We start from the raw sequence: 18,508 nt of genomic DNA on the forward strand, positions 1-18,508 counted from the left end.
GAAAACCCTGAGGACAAGATATAGTCAAGAGGCCTTCCTTCGGACATCTGCACATAACCCTTCCCTTGGACCCCCAGATGGTGGGACACTGTAAAGCTATCTGCTCTCTCCTTCAACCTGAGTAAAGGAAAATGACTTCTAGATGCAAAATCCACATCAATAAATTAGGAAGGAGCGTGGGAGGAAGACTGCCCCATAAAGCTCACTTGACCTGATTATTACCCTTGCATCAGCTTCTGCCAGCAAGAGAAGAGATGAAGCTCACTGACCACTCAGATGTAATCTACTTCACATGCTGATAAATGTATTTTTTTTTAAATCAATGCTATACACTATAAAAATACATCCATTAGACAAAGAATCCAATAACCAGGAGATACCAGCAGTTACTGAAAAATCATAACCACAGGGGAAAGTTGCATTTCTACCAAACTCCAGTGTTTCCACCAATGACCTGGTAAAAGACAAAACCAGTCAGGATAGTGGACTGGTAAATATTACAGCAAACAAGGCAGAGAGAGAGTCATCTGGGCCCATCAGCGTGCACAGCTGATACAAACAGGAGATGCAAGTCATTCAACAGAATGCAAAGTCAGACACCTTCACCCACACCATGGAGGTCCCACTGGGTCTGGACAAGGATTCAGAAGTCAGAATATACAGGCACTTAACACTCATTTCTCGTGTCACATTGTGACAAAAAGGGATTGCTCTTTTGATCTACAACCTGGAATTAAGAGAATTTGCCTCTTGTGGCAATGGTGTTTATTCTGTGGCTTACAGGTTCCTTAGGGCACTTGAGAAAGCAAATGAAGAGGGTAAAGCTGTATAGCACTTCTAACAGATTTCTAAGTTATTTGAGAAAAGCCAGCTCTTAGGAGCTGACTTAAATTTGCTTTGCTTGTGTCTGCACCTTCACCAAAAGAAGTCTGGATTTTACAAAGTAATACAGAAACACTGGAAAGGGTGCAGAAGCCACAGAAACTTCTTGAAGAGAGAAAGTATCTTACACTGAGAATCTTGGGGCTCAGTTGGCTTCATTTCTTAAAAATAATGTGAGAGGTAAGGCAATTACAACACACAAACCCCCTCACAGGGAGGGACTATCAGTTATTAGAGGCCTCTTTAGTCTAGCACAGAACAACCTAACAAACCAGTTGTTGGAACCTAAAGGCAAACTGAAAGCGAGGCACCATTCCCTCCCACACTCTCCTTTCTAGTTTGTTTTAATAAAAAAAAGTGCCAGAAGTAGTGCATCTTCCTATCTTCAGATCAAGTCTGGCTGCTCTTTCTCACTGTCATGCTTAAGTCAAATACATGTTATTAGCACATATAATTCAGGAGACTCTGAGAGACACAAATGTCTAGAATATACAGGAAGACAAACTAGATGGATTTGCCTTTAAAACATGGATATGTAAATCCAGGCTTCAGCAGGTCAGTAAGTTCACAATAGGGTTGGGGGAACAGATGAGAATGGGAGAGAAACATGGGGATTTAAGAGTTCCAGCTGTGCTCAGTATTAATGGCAAATGAGTTCTCCAAAAACCCCAAACTTATAAATTACAGTTAGAATGCTTTTTATGTTTGTCTTCAAAATTTCAACTTACCTTTTTCCCTAAAACTCAGATTTAAGTTGTAACAAAAGCTAAAACTCTGATCACTTGCATTTACCAGCTGTCCTCATTAGATTTATTTTTAATTCATTTCTTTCACAGTTGCAGACAATATATACACACTGTTCAGTGTAAAGATGAAACTCAAGGCTACAGAAACTTCATGGTGGAAAAGACTTTGGAAACACACAAAGTTTAGATGAGACAGTCCAGCTGCTGAGAGAAAGTAATATGAGCCAAAGATCACAGGAAAGTTTGGGGTTGAGGTGTATTTTCCACAAGGATTTTGTCAATAACTGGGACAAGAGGTGGCTGGGGATTGAGTGCTGGTACTCCTCAGGCACTGGTTTGAAGACAGCAGATGTAGGAAGGTGATTCTGAGGGTCAGACTGGATGGTTTAAATTCTGAGTAAAAACTACTATTCAGACTTCTGGAAAAGACACTGAGTTAATGCTGTTATATTAAAAGTACTCAGTAATTGTGAAAAGAAATCCAAAAGAACACTGCACTAGAAGGGCCTTTTCTTGCTTAATAAGCTACATCAATTATCTGGGCATTGGATACTCTGCCTCTCTAATAAACTGCCTGCAGCCCAGATGGCAATCATGTCTGAACAGTATCAAAATCCCAAAGCTGAATAAAAACCACAAACACAAAAACACTCAAAGGCTTTGCTTTCTGCGCTTACTTCAATTGGAAATGAGTAAAACTAACCACTCCCTTCTGCAAATCCTCATCCTACTAGCCTGTTCCACATACTCCGTTTCCCAGAAACTCAGCTCAGGCAAGGCCTAGCTAAAGGCTTGTCCCAGACAGACCTTTTTCATACCTTCTGCATCTTTATTCTGATGGCTGACACAACAGCATCAACTTCTAATCATCCGTCTTAATCCACGCAGGTGCTCCATGTGGACACCACAGCCAAATATTCAGAGCAGGTCACAGACAAGCAAGCTGGTTCATGCTGCATCTGCAAAGATCTGCCTGAACAGCAGCCCTTCTGCTATCGGGCATAACCAGTTTGCAGGCCAAGGCAAGTCACTGCATGCACCAGCCCAGGCCATCCAACACCAATATACATTCACCAAACCTCAAGTCTGTTCCCCTAAGAACACTGAGCGAAATTCCTCCTGTTTCATCTTCCCCTTACACTAGAGCAGTTTATAGGCCAAAACAAGATTTCATGTGGTCCAAGTGCTCTGAAACTCCATGGTGACTTAGGAATGTCACGTATAACAATGTACCATTTCTATCTCTAGCAGACAGCAGGAATACAGCCCTGAGCAATCACACAAAAATTTCAAATACATCAGCAACATCCTGCTAGAGTAACAAAGAACAGAGGTAAGTAAAGCACTGAGACACCAGTTTTTCTTTGTTTGAACATATATATTGCATATGGGATTTTTTTTGGCATCATACAAGACCAGACCATGCATTTTGCTTTTCTTTTACAAAAACAACAAAACACATTGATATCTTGGAAACAAGAGAAACAGGTCTTCCCCACAAACCTCATGTCAGCTGAGGCATTTAAAAGCATTCAAATCACAGTGATGAGACCCTGCAGGTAAATTCAGCAACATGCTTTCCAGGGCAAGGGTCTCTCCCTTTGGTTTTACTCACTAAGCCTTACCCTGGCATACATCTGCCAATCTATCTCCTGAAATCACATCAGTCTTCACAAACAAGCAATACCCAAGATGATCCCAGTCTCTCTTGGCTTCTCCCTTTCAATCATTGTAAGATTCTCTGACTGCAGAAAGCAAGTTAGCTGCTACAGAAAACTTTGTTTGAAGTATTCCCAACACAAAAATAACCCCCAAAAGAGACCTTTAACCTGAGCGATGCAGACTTCAACCCACTTGACGGAGAGAGGGAATACTGCTTCATTACTAATTCAAAGACACTTCTGCGGGTTCAGCATGCCCAAATCTCTTGCCACTGCTTATCCTTGTGATTCAGTTATCTGCTGGTCTCTCTCCGGTATGCTAGCATTTTGTGGAAAGCTTTCTCTTACAGTTCTGACCCAACAATTAGCAGTCAATCAGCAGGTTATCTTCTATCTTCCTAGAACTGGTAGAATACCTCATCAATACTGCACATTACTGTTAAATCAGCAGGTATACTGATGATTTTACCTGTGAAGCCATGGATCAGATTTTGTACGTTTGTCCTAAGGCATTTATTTAGCAACAACCAACAGAAATTCAGTGGAAAAAATAATATACCCTCTGTGTTGCTTCTCTTTATTCATGGTTCAGACAGGGTTCATTAATTTCAAGAAAAATACAGTGGAAACAAGGCAAAGCCTCTTGTAAATGTTTCTGATTTAAAACCACCCCAACCCCCACTCCCTTTAACCAAATCGCATATCTTAAAACATGGTATAGATGAGTGTTTGAAAGTTCATGGTGCAAAATAGAGAGGGATGTCAAAACCTCCTCAGATTAGTCAAAAAAACAGCTATCTCACCCTCTATGTGAACAGCCATCTCCCTTCCCCTTTTCCTCTCTGCTTCCATCCACCCTGCAACAAAATCAACATATAGAGAACATCAGCAGCAGCTTTATGATAGGCAATGATCCTCTTTGACATCAGTCTGTGATAAGATCGTTGATTCTCTATCTTTAAATTACATCATAGCTGTGTAAATACGCAGTGATATCCAAAACATGAACTCTTCACATCCGCTGTCGATACCTCAGCAAGATCCAGACCGCTGTAGCAGCAAGCGCCAGGCCTGGCACAAGAATGGCTGCTAGAGGAAGCCCACCTGATTCTCCGTCGCCTCGATGACCCACAGGGCCATTCTGTGGCTGTAACTAGAAGGAAAAAAAAAGTATTTGCGTCAGAGCTCATCACAGGAAAGCCCCCAGTTCTGTGTCAGGACCAGGTGGTTCTGTGAGGATGTGCATGTTGGTTTCCCCGGGTATCTGTACATTCCACACACGGGAGGGCTAGAATGGCTTTGGACAGACTGAGCTTTACTGCAGGGTACTCAGTCACCATCCAGGCACCCTCATGTTTCTCTGCCACTTTGTAAACTAGGGCTATAACAGCTGGAGCTGGGTACATCTCATACAGCAGAAGCAATAGCACACATATTCCCAGTCATCCCTTGATGCACTTCCCATCACACCATTTCCTGATGTCTTTACAAGGAAAAGGGCATCACTAATTCTCTTTGTTGTTTTTTTTTAACTTGCCCTGTACGCTAGTCCAGAACATTTACTCCTTTTCTCAGGGAGTAGAAAAGGGGCCTCAACCCACTTCTCCCCACCAGCATGCTTCAGGCTGATCAGTATTTCCTTTGTCAACTTCTGTGCTAGCTCCAAGTTACAACAGTGCATTAAGGACTCCGCTCTTTCTATATCCAAAATGGTGCCAGTATATTTAAACTATAGCACCCCACGTTTCATTGAATCGTTTAGATTGGAAAAGACTTTTAAGATCATTGAGTCCCACTGTTAACCAAGCACTGCCCAGTCCACTGCTAAACCATGTCCCTAAGAGCCCCATCTACATGTCTTGTAAGTACCTCCATGGGTGGTGACTCGACCACTCCCAGGGCAGCCTGTTCCAATGCTTGACAACCATTTCAGTGAAGAAATTTTTCCTAATTCCCAACCTAAACCCCCTTGGTGCAATCTGAGGCCGTTTCCTCTTGTCCTATTGCTTGTTACTTGGGAGAAAAGACCGACAACCCCCCCTCTCCATCCTCCTTTCAGGTAGTTGTAAAGACTATTAAGGTTCCCCCTGAGCCTTCTCTTCTTCAGGCTAAACAACCCCTGTTCCTTCATCTGCTCCTCATAAGACTTTTCTCTAGACACTTCACCAGCTTCATTGCCCTTCTTTGGACATGCTCCAGCACCTCAATGTCTTTCTTGTACTAGTGGGCTGCACACAGATCTCAACACTAACCTAAGTGATGACCTCTGAAACAACAGGGGAGTTTCGCCTCCAGTAAGATTTTGGCCTCTGAAACAAAACTGGAAAACTGGAGAACTTGAGATTTTGTCTTCACAGACAAACCTTTGAGAAAGGAGATCTCTGAGAAAACACAGCATACTCCAGCAAAACAAAGACCTGGGGACTTCTCCAAACTCACCTCTTCTGCAATACTGATACAAACAAGTAATGCATGGATGATTACAGCCACGGTCAACTAGAGAGGCTACAGTTCAAATAAAATCCTTGTAGGCATAATTCACATAGAGCACCTGGACATCATATTTTTCAGCTTCATGAAATAGAGACCTATCAATCATAGAAACCAGTCTAAACTGAGACAGAAATAACCCTAAGAAACAGGTAAAACATACCCTGCGCTGAATTTTCAAAGACACGTCACAGCCTGCATTCCTGAACAGTTCCACAGCATCCTTGTGCCGCAAATCCTTCAGGTCTCTGCCATTAACCTAGCAAAAAAGGAAAAGGAAAACCAGTTGCTGAAAGGCAAAAGTAAATTTTTAATGATGCAGACTAACATAGAAGGAGATAAAATTCTTCCTTTTTCACAAAATGCTTCATTGGGGGCATGCTACTATAATGAGCAAGATTCATCCATTCATATTATAGATGTATTCTTACATGTTGGGAGATAACATGAGAAATCCCAAGCCACAACACAGAGGTACTGAAAATAACTACCTAGAAGCAAAATCAGAATAGAAGATGACAGCTGTGTCAATAGCAGGTTCTTATACTGTTGCTTTACTGGCAATAAATCAAAGGTGTAATTCTGACAGCTAATGAAAATAAAAGAGCAGCTACAGCAAAATTATTATTATGAGTGTCTTTCCCACATTGTTCCCTCTGTTGCTCTACCTTTGAAACCCTTCTGTTTGAAAAAGCATGGTAAACATACATCTAAAAGCATAGTGATATAACAAAAGAAAACAAAAGAAGACTTACATACATTTTGGCAGCCACTTGGAAGTGTTAGCATTTTTCTTAAATTAAAATAATATCTCATGGCAGAAGGTTTTATAACCGATTTGATTTCATTCACTAACTGATGATATCTATCCTAATTCTAATTTTTCATCCCCACTACCCCAACTGTGTCCCCTGAGATCACACCCAGTGCCTCCTTTCTCTTGATATTTAGACTCCCCAAACACAAGTACGTAAATATTAAACTGCCAAGAAAAGATAGAATAATATTCTCTGTTTAACTTAATATCATTTTCTGGATCAATAACAGGCTCCAACTACTGTAAGGCACTCTGTAAAGGCTAAAAGATTACACGTGGAACATAATAAACAAGCATAAAACAAAATTAAGGAGTATTAAAACATCATGTATCACACTAGGAAAGGCTACTTCTTCACCCAATCACTTTGTAAATCATATTGTCTTGTATGATTGCCAACTGTCTGAAGAACCAGCGGGACTGAACCTCAGCCACTTTAAAACATTTTTCTAAAAGGAGAAGCAGCCTGTATTATTCCTGATCAGCTGAAATAAAGAGTTTTATAGCCTATAAGTTTTATAGCCTAAAAATCCCCCTGACCAAAAGGATCAGTAAAAAAAAGGAAACTTACAGGTGGAAGACATTTATTTACATGTGTATCAATGACAATCCATTGTGAGCAAGAAAAGATCTGATGGAATCTAAAACTTTTGGGAGGCAAGTCACAGAGGAAATATAAATGCAGCACCAAGGAGTGCTGCTGAAACAAATCAAGAAGGCAGAAGAGGTGGGCCCATGTGTAGAGGCACTCATCTCCCTAGTGCTGAAAGTTCTCTCCAGACCCCCGAGATAGCTCCTCCGCAGAGCGTGTTCAGCATCACTTAACTGCATTCATCAAATCTTTCCTCTCTGTGCACTGCGATGGCAAACCCCCACCTCATATCACATCACTGATCGTCACTGATCACAGCACTTCAAGAACACACGGGGCGACAGAAGAAAGGGCTTACCGATAAAATTTTATCTCCTTCTTGTAATCGGCCATCAAGGTAAGCTGCCCCATCCTTTTTGATCCGGCTGACATAGATGCTGCTGTCATTGGAAATGTATTGCTGATCTGTCCCACCAACAATGTTGAAGCCCAGCCCTAAGGTAAGCCAAAGAGAAAGCTGATGAGAAAAGGCTCAAAGCTTCAGACATTCTTGCTGTTGTTGGGGACTGTACCCTCCCAGTTGTCCTTTTTTTCTCCACCATACTAAAACTCACAGCACACAAATCTGCATCATCCTTTCCAACCATCACTGTCTAGAAAAGTTTCTCTCATGAAGCTGATCTTGAAATCAGAAAAGAGACCCTGAATGCTTGAGGGCCCATAAAGCATCCATGAGCTGTTTTCAGATGGGTGTTGGGGAATACTGAGGGACATGCCATTGTTTCTGAGATGCCGATTCAGCCCTCAGCAGGAATACGCCTCTTCAGCACAGCAGGAAAGGAAAAGAAACAATTCTACATTTCACAGGAGGCTACGGTAAACCATTACCTTTGAACAAAAAGAAATCATGCCTAACTAGCGTCTCATGAGCTGGAAAACAGAGTTAGGAAAGGCAAGGAGCATTAGACCCTGTCTACAGATGAGGAAACAGCCAGGCAGAGCTGTACTACCAGCTTGGAGGCACTTATAGCTTAGAAAGCTCCCCTTTCACATCTCAGGAGTTGGAACTGGCATCCTTCGCCTCCATGAATAAGATTAGCTTAGATGCAGCTACTTCAAATTATATATAATCACTTTGTTCTGTTTCAGGAATTCAAAACACGACAGGAAATAGAGACAAAGTTCTTGGATTTAAAGCAAAACAAAAAAGGAATACACATACATTGAACAGAACTGATGTCCACTTAACGTTTCTGTTATGTTTCATATTGTTCTTTAAAGTAAGCCATGATTACAGATCTCTAACTGGAACCAGCTGCTGGATTAAAGTACAGTTAAAGATTAAGACTTCTTGTTTCATCAAAATTGAGAAGAATAAATTGAATTCAAATTGGAAAACCACAGGTAATGAGAGCACACTACCCACTGTGCATGCAAAGTTTCTCAGTAAATAATTACACGTGACAAGGGATGGGAAAGATTCCCTAAGAAGTGGCTTGCAATGAAGAAAGAAAAGCCAAAGAAAAAAAACAAGAAAACAACAAACAAATATACAATCAAAGTAAATGAGGGGCAGGGGGAAGCCCTCTTTTTTTTTCTGATATAAACCAGTCGTCCAAAACCTCTTGTCAAGAAGAGCTGAAGGTGAATTCTCCCCACATTCAGCCAGGTTGATTTATTTATTTTCTCTTTCTTTTTTACTTTCTCCCAAAGTTGGGACTCGAAACTTGGAGAAGGAGAGTTGCAAATGAAAGTAAAACCACCTGGTGCCTGCTGGGAAGCAGTATTTTAAATCAGTCATAGGAGATCAAAGGATGTACAAATGAGTAATGCTATTTTAAGTACACATCTACAGCTGGGAAGCAAAGAAATATTAGCAGCAATATTGCCACACCTCCCCCTCTCTCCCCACCTCTCACCTCCCTCCTGGCAGCTTCAGATAAATAAGGAAGAAAATAGAAGAGACAGCAGATTTAAGAAACACTGACATTTCAGCTAGACTATTATCTATTCCAAGAAGAGACAGCTGTGCACAATAACACACCCTTGGATGGGAATTACAAAATAGATTTAAAAATCCACAGACATAAAATTATTTGCCATAAAACCAATAACCTGGGAAGAGGGGGAAATCAATACTGCAGAAAGTATGCAGTTTAACCAACACTTACGAAAAAGCCATAAAGCAGGAAACAGTTTCAGAATACATTTTCTCTCACATATATAAAAAAAACCCTCAAATATATATATGTACATATGAATCACAGAAAGGTTTGGGTTGGAAATGACCTTAAGATCATCTAGTTCCAACCCCCTGCCATGGGCAGGGACACCACACCCTAGACCATGTCATCCAAGGCTCTATCCAACCTGGCCTTGAACACCGCCAGGGATGGAGCATTTACCACTTCCTTGGGCAACCTGTGCCAGTGCCTCACCACCCTCACAGTACAGAACTTCTTCCTTATATCTAACCTGAACTTCTCCTGTTTATGTTTAAACCCATTGCCCCTTGAAAATGTCTACATTTTGCAAGTTTTCACCCACAGTTGGATAAATAATCAAAAGTCACAAATTCCATCAGCAGAGGCAACTAGAGATAGATAGAAGCAGATCTTCATGACAAAAAGAAGCAGCAGTTCATGCTAGACCAAGTTAAGTATTCACAGGGCTTGTTCACTGTGTATTTCCTTTCCAGCACTTAAACTTCCACTCTGGCTAAAAATATCTTCCCTATCATTCCTTGAGTGCTCTGCTATTCTTCTCCTTCCAGTTCATGCAGCTATAGAAAGCAACACAGCAAAACTAGGAGAAAAGGAGCAAGAGCAAAAAGATAGCATACAGTGCTAAATCCCTACAAGGGATTTAAATGTCTACAAGGGACCAGAAGTGGAACAGCAGAGCTTTAAAACCAGGCTCTGGGCCAAACTGACCCTCCCTGAGGCTGCAGACCTCCCTATGCCTCATTTATCCCCTGAAACTTAAAAAGTCCCTCAGAAAAAGAAATTTACAAAATTATGATTGGCAGGATTAGGAAACAAGAGATTATAAATTGAACCAATGAAGTTACTTAGTTTTACACAAAACCAGATTTTTCTGCCTAGTTTCAGCCCAGTCCTTGACAAGAAAGTTTGAAACTGAGACATACACACACTGTCTTGCCATTGCACATACATTCACCTCCTCAGCAAACTTTTGCCAGAGATATTTAGTATCAGACCTATCCTAAAAAATTGCAGTCAAAACTCCAATTAGAGAGATTATGGGATTACACTGTACTTTACAATTAACACTGTTTTGTTTCTTCCACAGAAATGAGTTATAGCTCACAGAGTAAAAGCATGAAGGTTGTAAGGGGCTGTAGGACCTTCAAATCAAGTAACATAGCTAGAAATGTAACTAAAAAGACACAGCCCATCTTAATGATGGGACAAATGGTGCTCCTGGTAATCAGATTTCAGTTGCCATAGCCACATTCAAGATCTCTCAACTCATGACGCTTCAACATCACCTTCCAACTCACTCAAAATTTTAGGCTCCAATACGTATGGAAACAGCTTTCCCATCAGAACCAGCTGCATTTAGCAAATAATTTTCATTGAAAAGTATAGCTTCATTAGCTTCAGCTCGAGGCTGTGCAGGCAGTGCAACACAGCCTTCAGACCGGTGCCTACTGCAGCGAACAGAGGAGGCAGAGGGCTGCCCACCGGGCTCACCCTTTGGGTTGTTATCGCTGGCACGGGAGCCAGGACCGACCCCAGCCCTGCACAGAACTACCTGCACTCCAGAGAGAGGAAAATGGCACATACGCCAACAATGTGGGTGCTGCAGGTCCCTGGGGGACCCGCAGAGCCAAGGCCGGCCAGCAGCTGCACCGAGCAGTTGTGCAGACAGAAGCGCTGCCACGTTTTCTTTCATGCTCCTTTTAATTAAAGAGAAGGCCTCATGCACCGAAGTGCAGCTCTAGCTCCAAAACCTTGCTGGAGCCTGCGGTTCTTTGGAGCCAGCATTTTGCTCCAGAGCTGTACACTTGGTGCTAACTTGCTGCACTTCTGGAAGTGCCATTTGAATGGCACCATAAATCCTGTAAAAATACAAGGGCAGACAGGCTCCTGCAGGCTTCCGTGAGAGCACACGCTGCTGTGACAGGAAAAGCAAAGCCAAATACATGTCCCACACACTGCCCTGTCCCCTCTCCCTTCCAGCCTGTGCTCCTCTCACTCTCTGCCCTGAAGCCCTCGCTGATGCTACCCCAAACACCACAAAGCTGACAGCATAGGGAATGGTCACTTTCACTAATGCTTTTCAAAACGCTCTCTTATTTCGGGCGTCCCACACGGCTGAGCGCCTGCCGCCTCACTTGAGAGCAACAGGAGCTGCCCCGGAGATGGCATGTCCCGGGAAACCCAGACGTGAGCTGTTCCTCCGCGGGCACCGCTCGCAGAAGACAAAGCCTGCCCCAGTCAGCTCCCCTCACGCAGGTCACGGCTCTTCCCGCAGCGGTGTGTCCGCCACGGGCCGTTTCCACGGGCACACCGTGGCAGGAGAGGCCGCTGGGACCGGGAGCGTCCGGGCTGCCGCGCTGGTGCTGGGGAACGGGCACTGTGCTCACCGTCGGGACCCTCCCGACGCTGCCGCCCCAATGGGGCTAATGCCCCCCCCGGCCCCGCCGCCGCCGCCGTGCTCCCACTGCGGCCTCCCCGCCCCGCCGGGGGCTGCGCAGGCCTCGGCGCGGCTGATCCGGCCCGGGCGACGCCGAGGCCCCGGCGAGGGGCAGCTGCCCCCGGCTTACCCGAGGATCTGCGGGTGAGGTTGATGATCTCCTCGGAGAAGCCGCCGCCGCCGCCCGCCACGCTGCCGTTCATGCTGCGGCCTGAAGGTGAAGTCGGCTCCCGGAGCGGCCGCTTTCGTTTCCTCGGCCGCCGCCGGAGGGCCGCGCCGCGGAGCGCTGGGAGTTGTAGTCCACGGCCGGCCGCGCCGCCCGGTGTCGGGACCCCACGGCCAGCCAGCGCCCGGCTCGCTGCGGGCACCCGGCGAGGCACGCCGGGGCCCAGCACCCGCCTCCGCCCGCGGGGCACGGCCCTCCGACCCGGCCGAGGGTCCGCGACAGCCGCCACATCGGAAGACCGTGCCCTGGGGAGCCCTCCCTACCTGCCGGGGAGCACGGCACCGCGTCTTCCTGCCCCGTCCAGCACCTCTGCCCGGCCCCGCTTTGCTCCTCAGGCCAGGGTGGGCTGCTTGCACAGGTTAAGGAGTAGGAGAGGTGTGTGACCTGCTCCCAGACCTTTTAACTGGCCATACAGCAAACATAGAATCATAGAATCAACTAAGTTGGAAAGGCCTTTAAGATCATGAAGTCCAACTTTTACCCCAGCACTGCCAAGTGCACCACTAAACCATGTCACTAAGGGCTCCATATATATATTTCTTGAACACTTCCATGGGTGGTGGTTCCACCACATCAGATCAGACAGTTACAGGCAGAAGCAAAAGCCCAATGCAGACAGGTAGCATGGACAGCATCTGTGCCGACTCTTAGTTATCCTGCAGTGCAATGCAGTGGTACACCTATATTCAGAACCACAAATAGCACTTGAACCACTGTACTGACCACCAGCGCTGGGAACAATAAATACTTAACTATGTCCTGTAGAGGTGCTCAGTTTGAGGATTTGGGAAACTTCCTCAGAACTCTACAGAACAGATAGTTACCTACTTATAAAAGGCAAAGTAGTTCAACTTTACATCTAACAAGGGAACCACTTTAACCTGGGACTCCTTAACCTGGGACTCCTGTACCTCAGGGAATTCTTAGGAAAAAGATAGCAAGGCAAAACTTATCCTGTTTATTTCCTTATTAAACTTTATCCTCCTCTATTTTAGCACAGGCTACAAGTGTAGCAATGCAGATAATGACTACAGGGAACAATGAAGAGGGCCTAGTACAATTTAACCACCTAGCTGCTTGGTGCTATTAGGACAGCCACATCTACACAGGAACTTTTCTGATGAAAATGAGGACCAGGTGCTCTGATTTTCAGTGTAACACTACCAGTTTGTTTGTTCCATATTGTAGTGCAGATAAATATTTTTGACTGCATTCATTCCAAGATTATCTGCACTTCTGGATTCCTGAATTTAATCAGGAGAATGAGGGAGAGACAGCCTGGGTGCTATGGTGAAATCAGAAACAAAAATTTTCAACGAGAAAATCTTAGGGACGGAACTCACACATTTTATACAACACAGGCTGGGTTTGTTGGGACACATGTTCATCTTGCTCACATGGCCTAAGCAGAAAAAGAAACAAAATGCACAGAAATACTCCTGTCCAGAGCTTGCTGAAAGCCTCCTCCAAGTTAAGTCATAGTTTTTTAGATCAATCATTAACCGTAGAGAAAAATGGAAACTACAGCGTTTTATTGCTTTGTCTCTTCCAAAAGTGCATTTGCGACTAAGCTTTTATAAGCTAAACTGTGCTTTTATTTACACCTCTGTCTCTTCAATATGCAGGTCTGTAAATAAGAACTCTCTCTTAAGTGTTTCTCTGGTCTCAGCATAGATCTATACTCAGCAATTTATGGCATACTATCAATGAGCAAGAGCAGGCCAATGAGCAAGGTGGCAGCATGAGACTTCTACCACTGATGTTTACGTATTAAAAGCAAAACAAAAAAAGTTTACCAGTACTTACCAGTTGTGCATAGCTACAGTTGGAAGGTGCTGGCTGTAGTGCTTGCACTACTTTTTACTTTCTCCATCTTTCACCTAATCCACATCCCCTTGATTTGTCGCATACCCCTTGCTTCCAACACTGTTAGTTTGACTGTTAGTTTTTGGAGGAACAACCCCCACCCCACCCAAAAAACCCGAAAAGTCTCTGGTTATAAAGAATACATTTGGGGTGTTAGTCAAGGGACAGTTATTCTGTCTTTTGAATAAACACAGGATTAAATTTTCTTCATCTAATCAAAACCGTCCACATTGTTTCAGGACAATAAGTGTAGCCTGCTGAACGAACAATGTGTTACCTCATTTCCCCAGAAAAATATAGATAACAATTTAAAGACCCATTTGCTTTAGACAGAAAGCCATGAAGAACTGTCAATCACATCCTTTGTATTTTGCGTCTAGTCGTAATGTAACCAGACCTTTTTGGATGCAGAACAGAATCATTAAAAAAAACAAACCAAACAAAACAGTAGAAGAAAATGTGAATTCTAAAAACATAAATGTCATAATTGGGAGGCAGTAAGAGTTTATCATCATCATTTGTAGAGTCACTAACATTTTTCTTCCCAAATGTTGCAAGTGTTGGGGTACTTTATTCTACCTTTATAGAATGCTTGCTAAAAATGTGGTCTTTGCTTTCCAAATATAAGTCATTCTTTTGGTAGCAGGCAAGTGCATTATAGCCCTTAATCCAGAAATACCCATCCTTTAAAATAAGTTTTCACTGTAAATCTAGACTACAGACTCCTCTTTATGCTGATCTGGTTGAAAGATCTAGTCACTGCTGTAATACAAGCAGTATATTTATTACAAGTATTTATTATAAGTAATAAAAAGTAAACCTATTGAATGGTATTTCCACATCCCTTGTATTTTCTCGTAAGTTAGACACATTTTGTCTCATGTTAAAAATGGAAAATACAATGCTTCTGTGTGGCACTCTGTAGAGCCGCAAGGTCACATTCAGTAAAGTTTTTAGCCACAATCATATAGTAAACCAAGATAAATCCCCTGAGACAGTTAGATAAAACATCTGTCAAATACTGCAGGAATTCTGGGTGGGGATGACTTGCAGAATAGTTTAAAATATTGTAGAAATCCAGTTAACTTCTGCAACCTCATAGACAGCCCCTCTTTGTGACAGTAAAATACATAGCATTTCTCAGAAACCCAGCAGCCAAGGCACTGGAAAATTTCCAGAAAAAAGAAGACAATTTATTCTGGTGAAATATAAGGTTTGGTGTCACTACACTTTCGACATATAGCTGATGGTTCAGAAATGTAATGCTTATTGCCATGATCCGAATAACACTTCTCTACTTCATCTTGTCTCCCCAGATGAAGGCCCTGTTCCCTATGATCTGCCTCTCTCCTGAAGGGCCTGGAAACAGCTGGAAAGGCTTATGTCACAGCTGGAAGGGTTTATATCACAGACACCTGCATCTCACTGCAATACCTGTTTCTTGTTGCTTGCGTGTCCCACATGTGAATCAAATGGAGACTGCGAGAGCAATTTTTTTCTCTTTGGTTATTAATGAATGGCAGAAGTAAGATGTTCACAAACATCTCTCCCCCTGCATTGGAGAAAACTTTAGATGAAGGAGTAAATTGGAGCAAATAATTTATTTACACCAGTTTTTAAGAACCTTACATTTGTAAACTGTTGATATGAAGCATAAAAGCTATACCTACAGTTTTCCTAACTACTTCAGTTTTAGAGCTCAGGGTGCAAAGAACAGCATGCCTTACTGCTTCCATTTATTAACTTAAAATAAACAAAGATAACATTTACTCTGCGTTTAATGATATCACATGAGATTAGAACTATTCAGAATGTGTTGAATTATTTTGATGAATTATCAGATGGTTCTGCTCAAGGGAGATTTCCCCAGAACATCCAAAGCTACTGCTTGTTGGTCTTCAGCAAGTGCTTTCTGGTGGATTTTGGCTCCACAGGAGGTGTTCTCCTTTGGGAACAACTGTATTTGAAACAACTGCTATATTCTTCTGTGGAATTGGGCTATTTTCCTCCTAAGCCATGCCACTATTTGCTGTTGATAAATTATGATAAGCGTTATTCCAGTGATAAGGAGAAACAGAGTACTAAATAGTATTATTCCTATTCTTGCTCTCCGAAAAAGCCCCCTGGCTGGAGGAGGTCCACTGTCAACACTTCCTCCATATCCTTTCAATTCGCAGTACGGAGGAGCCCAGCCATACCTGCAGTGACAGTGCTTATGATTGTTACACACTCCTCTGCCGTGACACTTTGTCGTGTAACAGTTGTAGTTCAGCAGCACTACACTGGTACATGTCCTGTTGATACAAAGCATATCACGACCACATGGCGTGCCATCTTCCACAGCTCCCACATCGTCTACTGGTATCCCTAAATGGTAGTCAAGACCCCAACACTTTTTGTGTCCAATAGGGGTTTGGACTAACGTTACATGGTCCTGCAAGAAAGGCAATTTGTTTATGTTTTCACACTGGATCCTACCACATAAGATATTCTCAATACTGCATTTTGTAAAATAGACACTGTCACGAATCCCACAATTCCCAAAACGGTCACCTTGAGTATTCACTGCTTTGAAGCAATCCAAAGAAGCGGCTCTGGCTTGTTTGCCAAAGAGATGCTGGCACTGTTTATGGTGGGTAGAACATTTTCCTCGATAGCAATAAGCCCCATCTTTGCAAGGGGCTCCATCTTGCATGTACGAATCTTGTGGGCACTGAGGGGAAGTCCCATTGCAATACTCTGGCAGGTCACAGACACCAGTACTTGCTCTGCAGACCTTTCCTGCTGGAAGGAGATGACATCTCTTGCAGCATTTTCCAGAAGCACAGACTGAATTTGCAGTAAACGTACAATTCGGGTGACAACAAGGATCTTTTCTGCAGTTTGATTCTGAGCCACAGTCACATTGCTCTCTGCTTTCTACTATCTTATTCCCACAGTATTGACGCTTCGTGGTGTAGAAAGTGCCGGGTGCTGGTGGTTGATGAATGCAGCTGGAACCACGTGCAACCTGGTCAAAGAAGTCTTTGTAACTGCAGTCACTAAATGCATCCGTGTCAACATCAGATTCATACATAACACATCTCTTTCGTCTGCATTTACAGCCCGGTTTATCGTGGTGCATCCCAAGATTATGGCCCAGCTCATGGACAAATGTGATAACAAATGAGGACAACTTCCTATTAGTGAAGGAATCAACTGCTGCTGACCAGTGGCTATCACATATGGACCCTAGGTACGCCAATCCCAGGTTCTTTCCAAAGCTCTGAAATGCAAATAAGTGAGACACATCATGGCGCATCCTTGGAAAAAGGTCTGACCTTCGCCATTTGTTAAAGGCATCGAGTACGCCACCGATAGAGTTAGTAATATTTATAAGGTTGCTTTTGGTCCAGATCTCCAATCCAACAAGAAACAGACGAACAGAAAGCTGTTCGTACAGAGAGTCCCCAATGTTGATGACTTCTAGGACTTGCCTCAAGACTTCGGATTCGTTCCTGCCCGACTTCACAAACCGCGTGTTGTCCACGACCACTACTATCTTCACATACCTGACATGTGTCCACCAGCCCTTCAGCACCTCTTCCTCCTCCTGCACTGCCTGGGGCTCCTTGAACCAGGGCAGCAAAGCCTCTTGCTGCTGCAGCTCCTGCGGGGTCAACCCACAGGTGGGACCCACGGGGTTGCTGGCCTCCTCCATGCGGTAGAGGATGTGCCGGAAGGCCAGATCATCAGGCATGGGCTCAATCTCATAGGTGTCATCCTCTACCCAAAGCATGCCATGGAGGCCTCTGCCACAGTTGCTGAGGGCCACCATGGAGCCGGGGCTCCCCTGCACCTCTCCCTGGTAGAAGCAGTTGTCATGAACGAAGGGGTGCTCCTCCCAGCGAGTCCCATCCTTGCCATAGGTGACCAGGGTGAAGGGGTGGGAGACCAGCCCTCGCCTGGGGCGCAGGCGCACCACCCACGGCCGCCCAGCCACCTCCAGCCAGTAAGAGACAGCCAGGGGGTCGGTGTCAGCCCGCGCGCTCAACTGCCGCGGCACCGTCACCCACATGGAGGTGACACGCAGCCCCCCGGACAGGTCGCCTGGGGCAGGAGGGCACCCCACCAGGCCCAGCAGCACCAGCAGCCTCAGCAGTACTCCCATGGCTGCTGCCTGGCACCGCCCCACGCCCTGCTTTGTGGGGGTATGGAACCTAGAACCACACCGGGGGAACCACCCTGAGGCCTCCAACTGCCCCTCAGCAGGGAGGAGCAGCAGCATCAGAGCCCCCTTTGCCTTCCCCTTGTGGAAATACACCCCCAGGCAGCAGGGCGCCATCTCAGAGGGCTGTGAGGGCACCTTGAGACAGCCACTCCCTCCTCTTTGAGCATGTACAGAGGTTCTTGCAGGGAGGAAGACCAGTGATCTTGGGCTCCCTGCTCAGACCCGTTGGTTAGCCTACCACAAGCACATTCACAACTTTTTGTAATCTTAATTTTCAAATTAATGGGTGTTTCTCCTTTCTGAGCAGATGTAGCAAGGAGGGGCCTCAGCTCAGCTTCATACTCCTTGTCAAAGAT

General features: G+C 44.3%; 2 protein-coding genes across 3 annotated transcripts; both read right to left on the bottom strand.

Annotated features, from left to right (window-relative positions):
• Positions 1-1,314: 1,314 nt before the first annotated feature.
• SYNJ2BP (synaptojanin 2 binding protein) lies at positions 1,315-12,357 on the bottom strand. Of its 2 annotated transcripts, XM_030481647.1 has the most exons (5): positions 11,981-12,162; positions 7,547-7,683; positions 5,943-6,038; positions 4,321-4,442; positions 1,315-4,146 (listed from the first exon to the last, which is right to left on the bottom strand). In XM_030481647.1, exons 1-5 carry the CDS (start codon positions 12,051-12,053, stop codon positions 4,089-4,091), a joined length of 486 nt encoding a protein of 161 aa, XP_030337507.1. In that variant the 5' UTR covers positions 12,054-12,162; the 3' UTR covers positions 1,315-4,088. The 2 variants fall into 2 exon arrangements, with proteins under 2 accessions (XP_030337507.1, XP_030337508.1); XM_030481648.2 differs by having other exon boundaries at positions 1,315-4,442; positions 11,981-12,357.
• A 3,466-nt stretch (positions 12,358-15,823) lies between these two features.
• LOC115606065 (disintegrin and metalloproteinase domain-containing protein 21-like) lies at positions 15,824-18,092 on the bottom strand. Its single transcript, XM_032919846.1, is given in 2 exon segments — positions 15,824-15,940; positions 15,942-18,092. Coding segments are annotated over 2 exon segments (2,268 nt in total).
• Between the last annotated feature and the right edge of the window lie 416 nt (positions 18,093-18,508).

This window comes from Strigops habroptila, chromosome 4 (genome assembly GCF_004027225.2).
Source record: "Strigops habroptila isolate Jane chromosome 4, bStrHab1.2.pri, whole genome shotgun sequence".
Classification (NCBI taxonomy): domain Eukaryota; kingdom Metazoa; phylum Chordata; class Aves; order Psittaciformes; family Psittacidae; genus Strigops; species Strigops habroptila.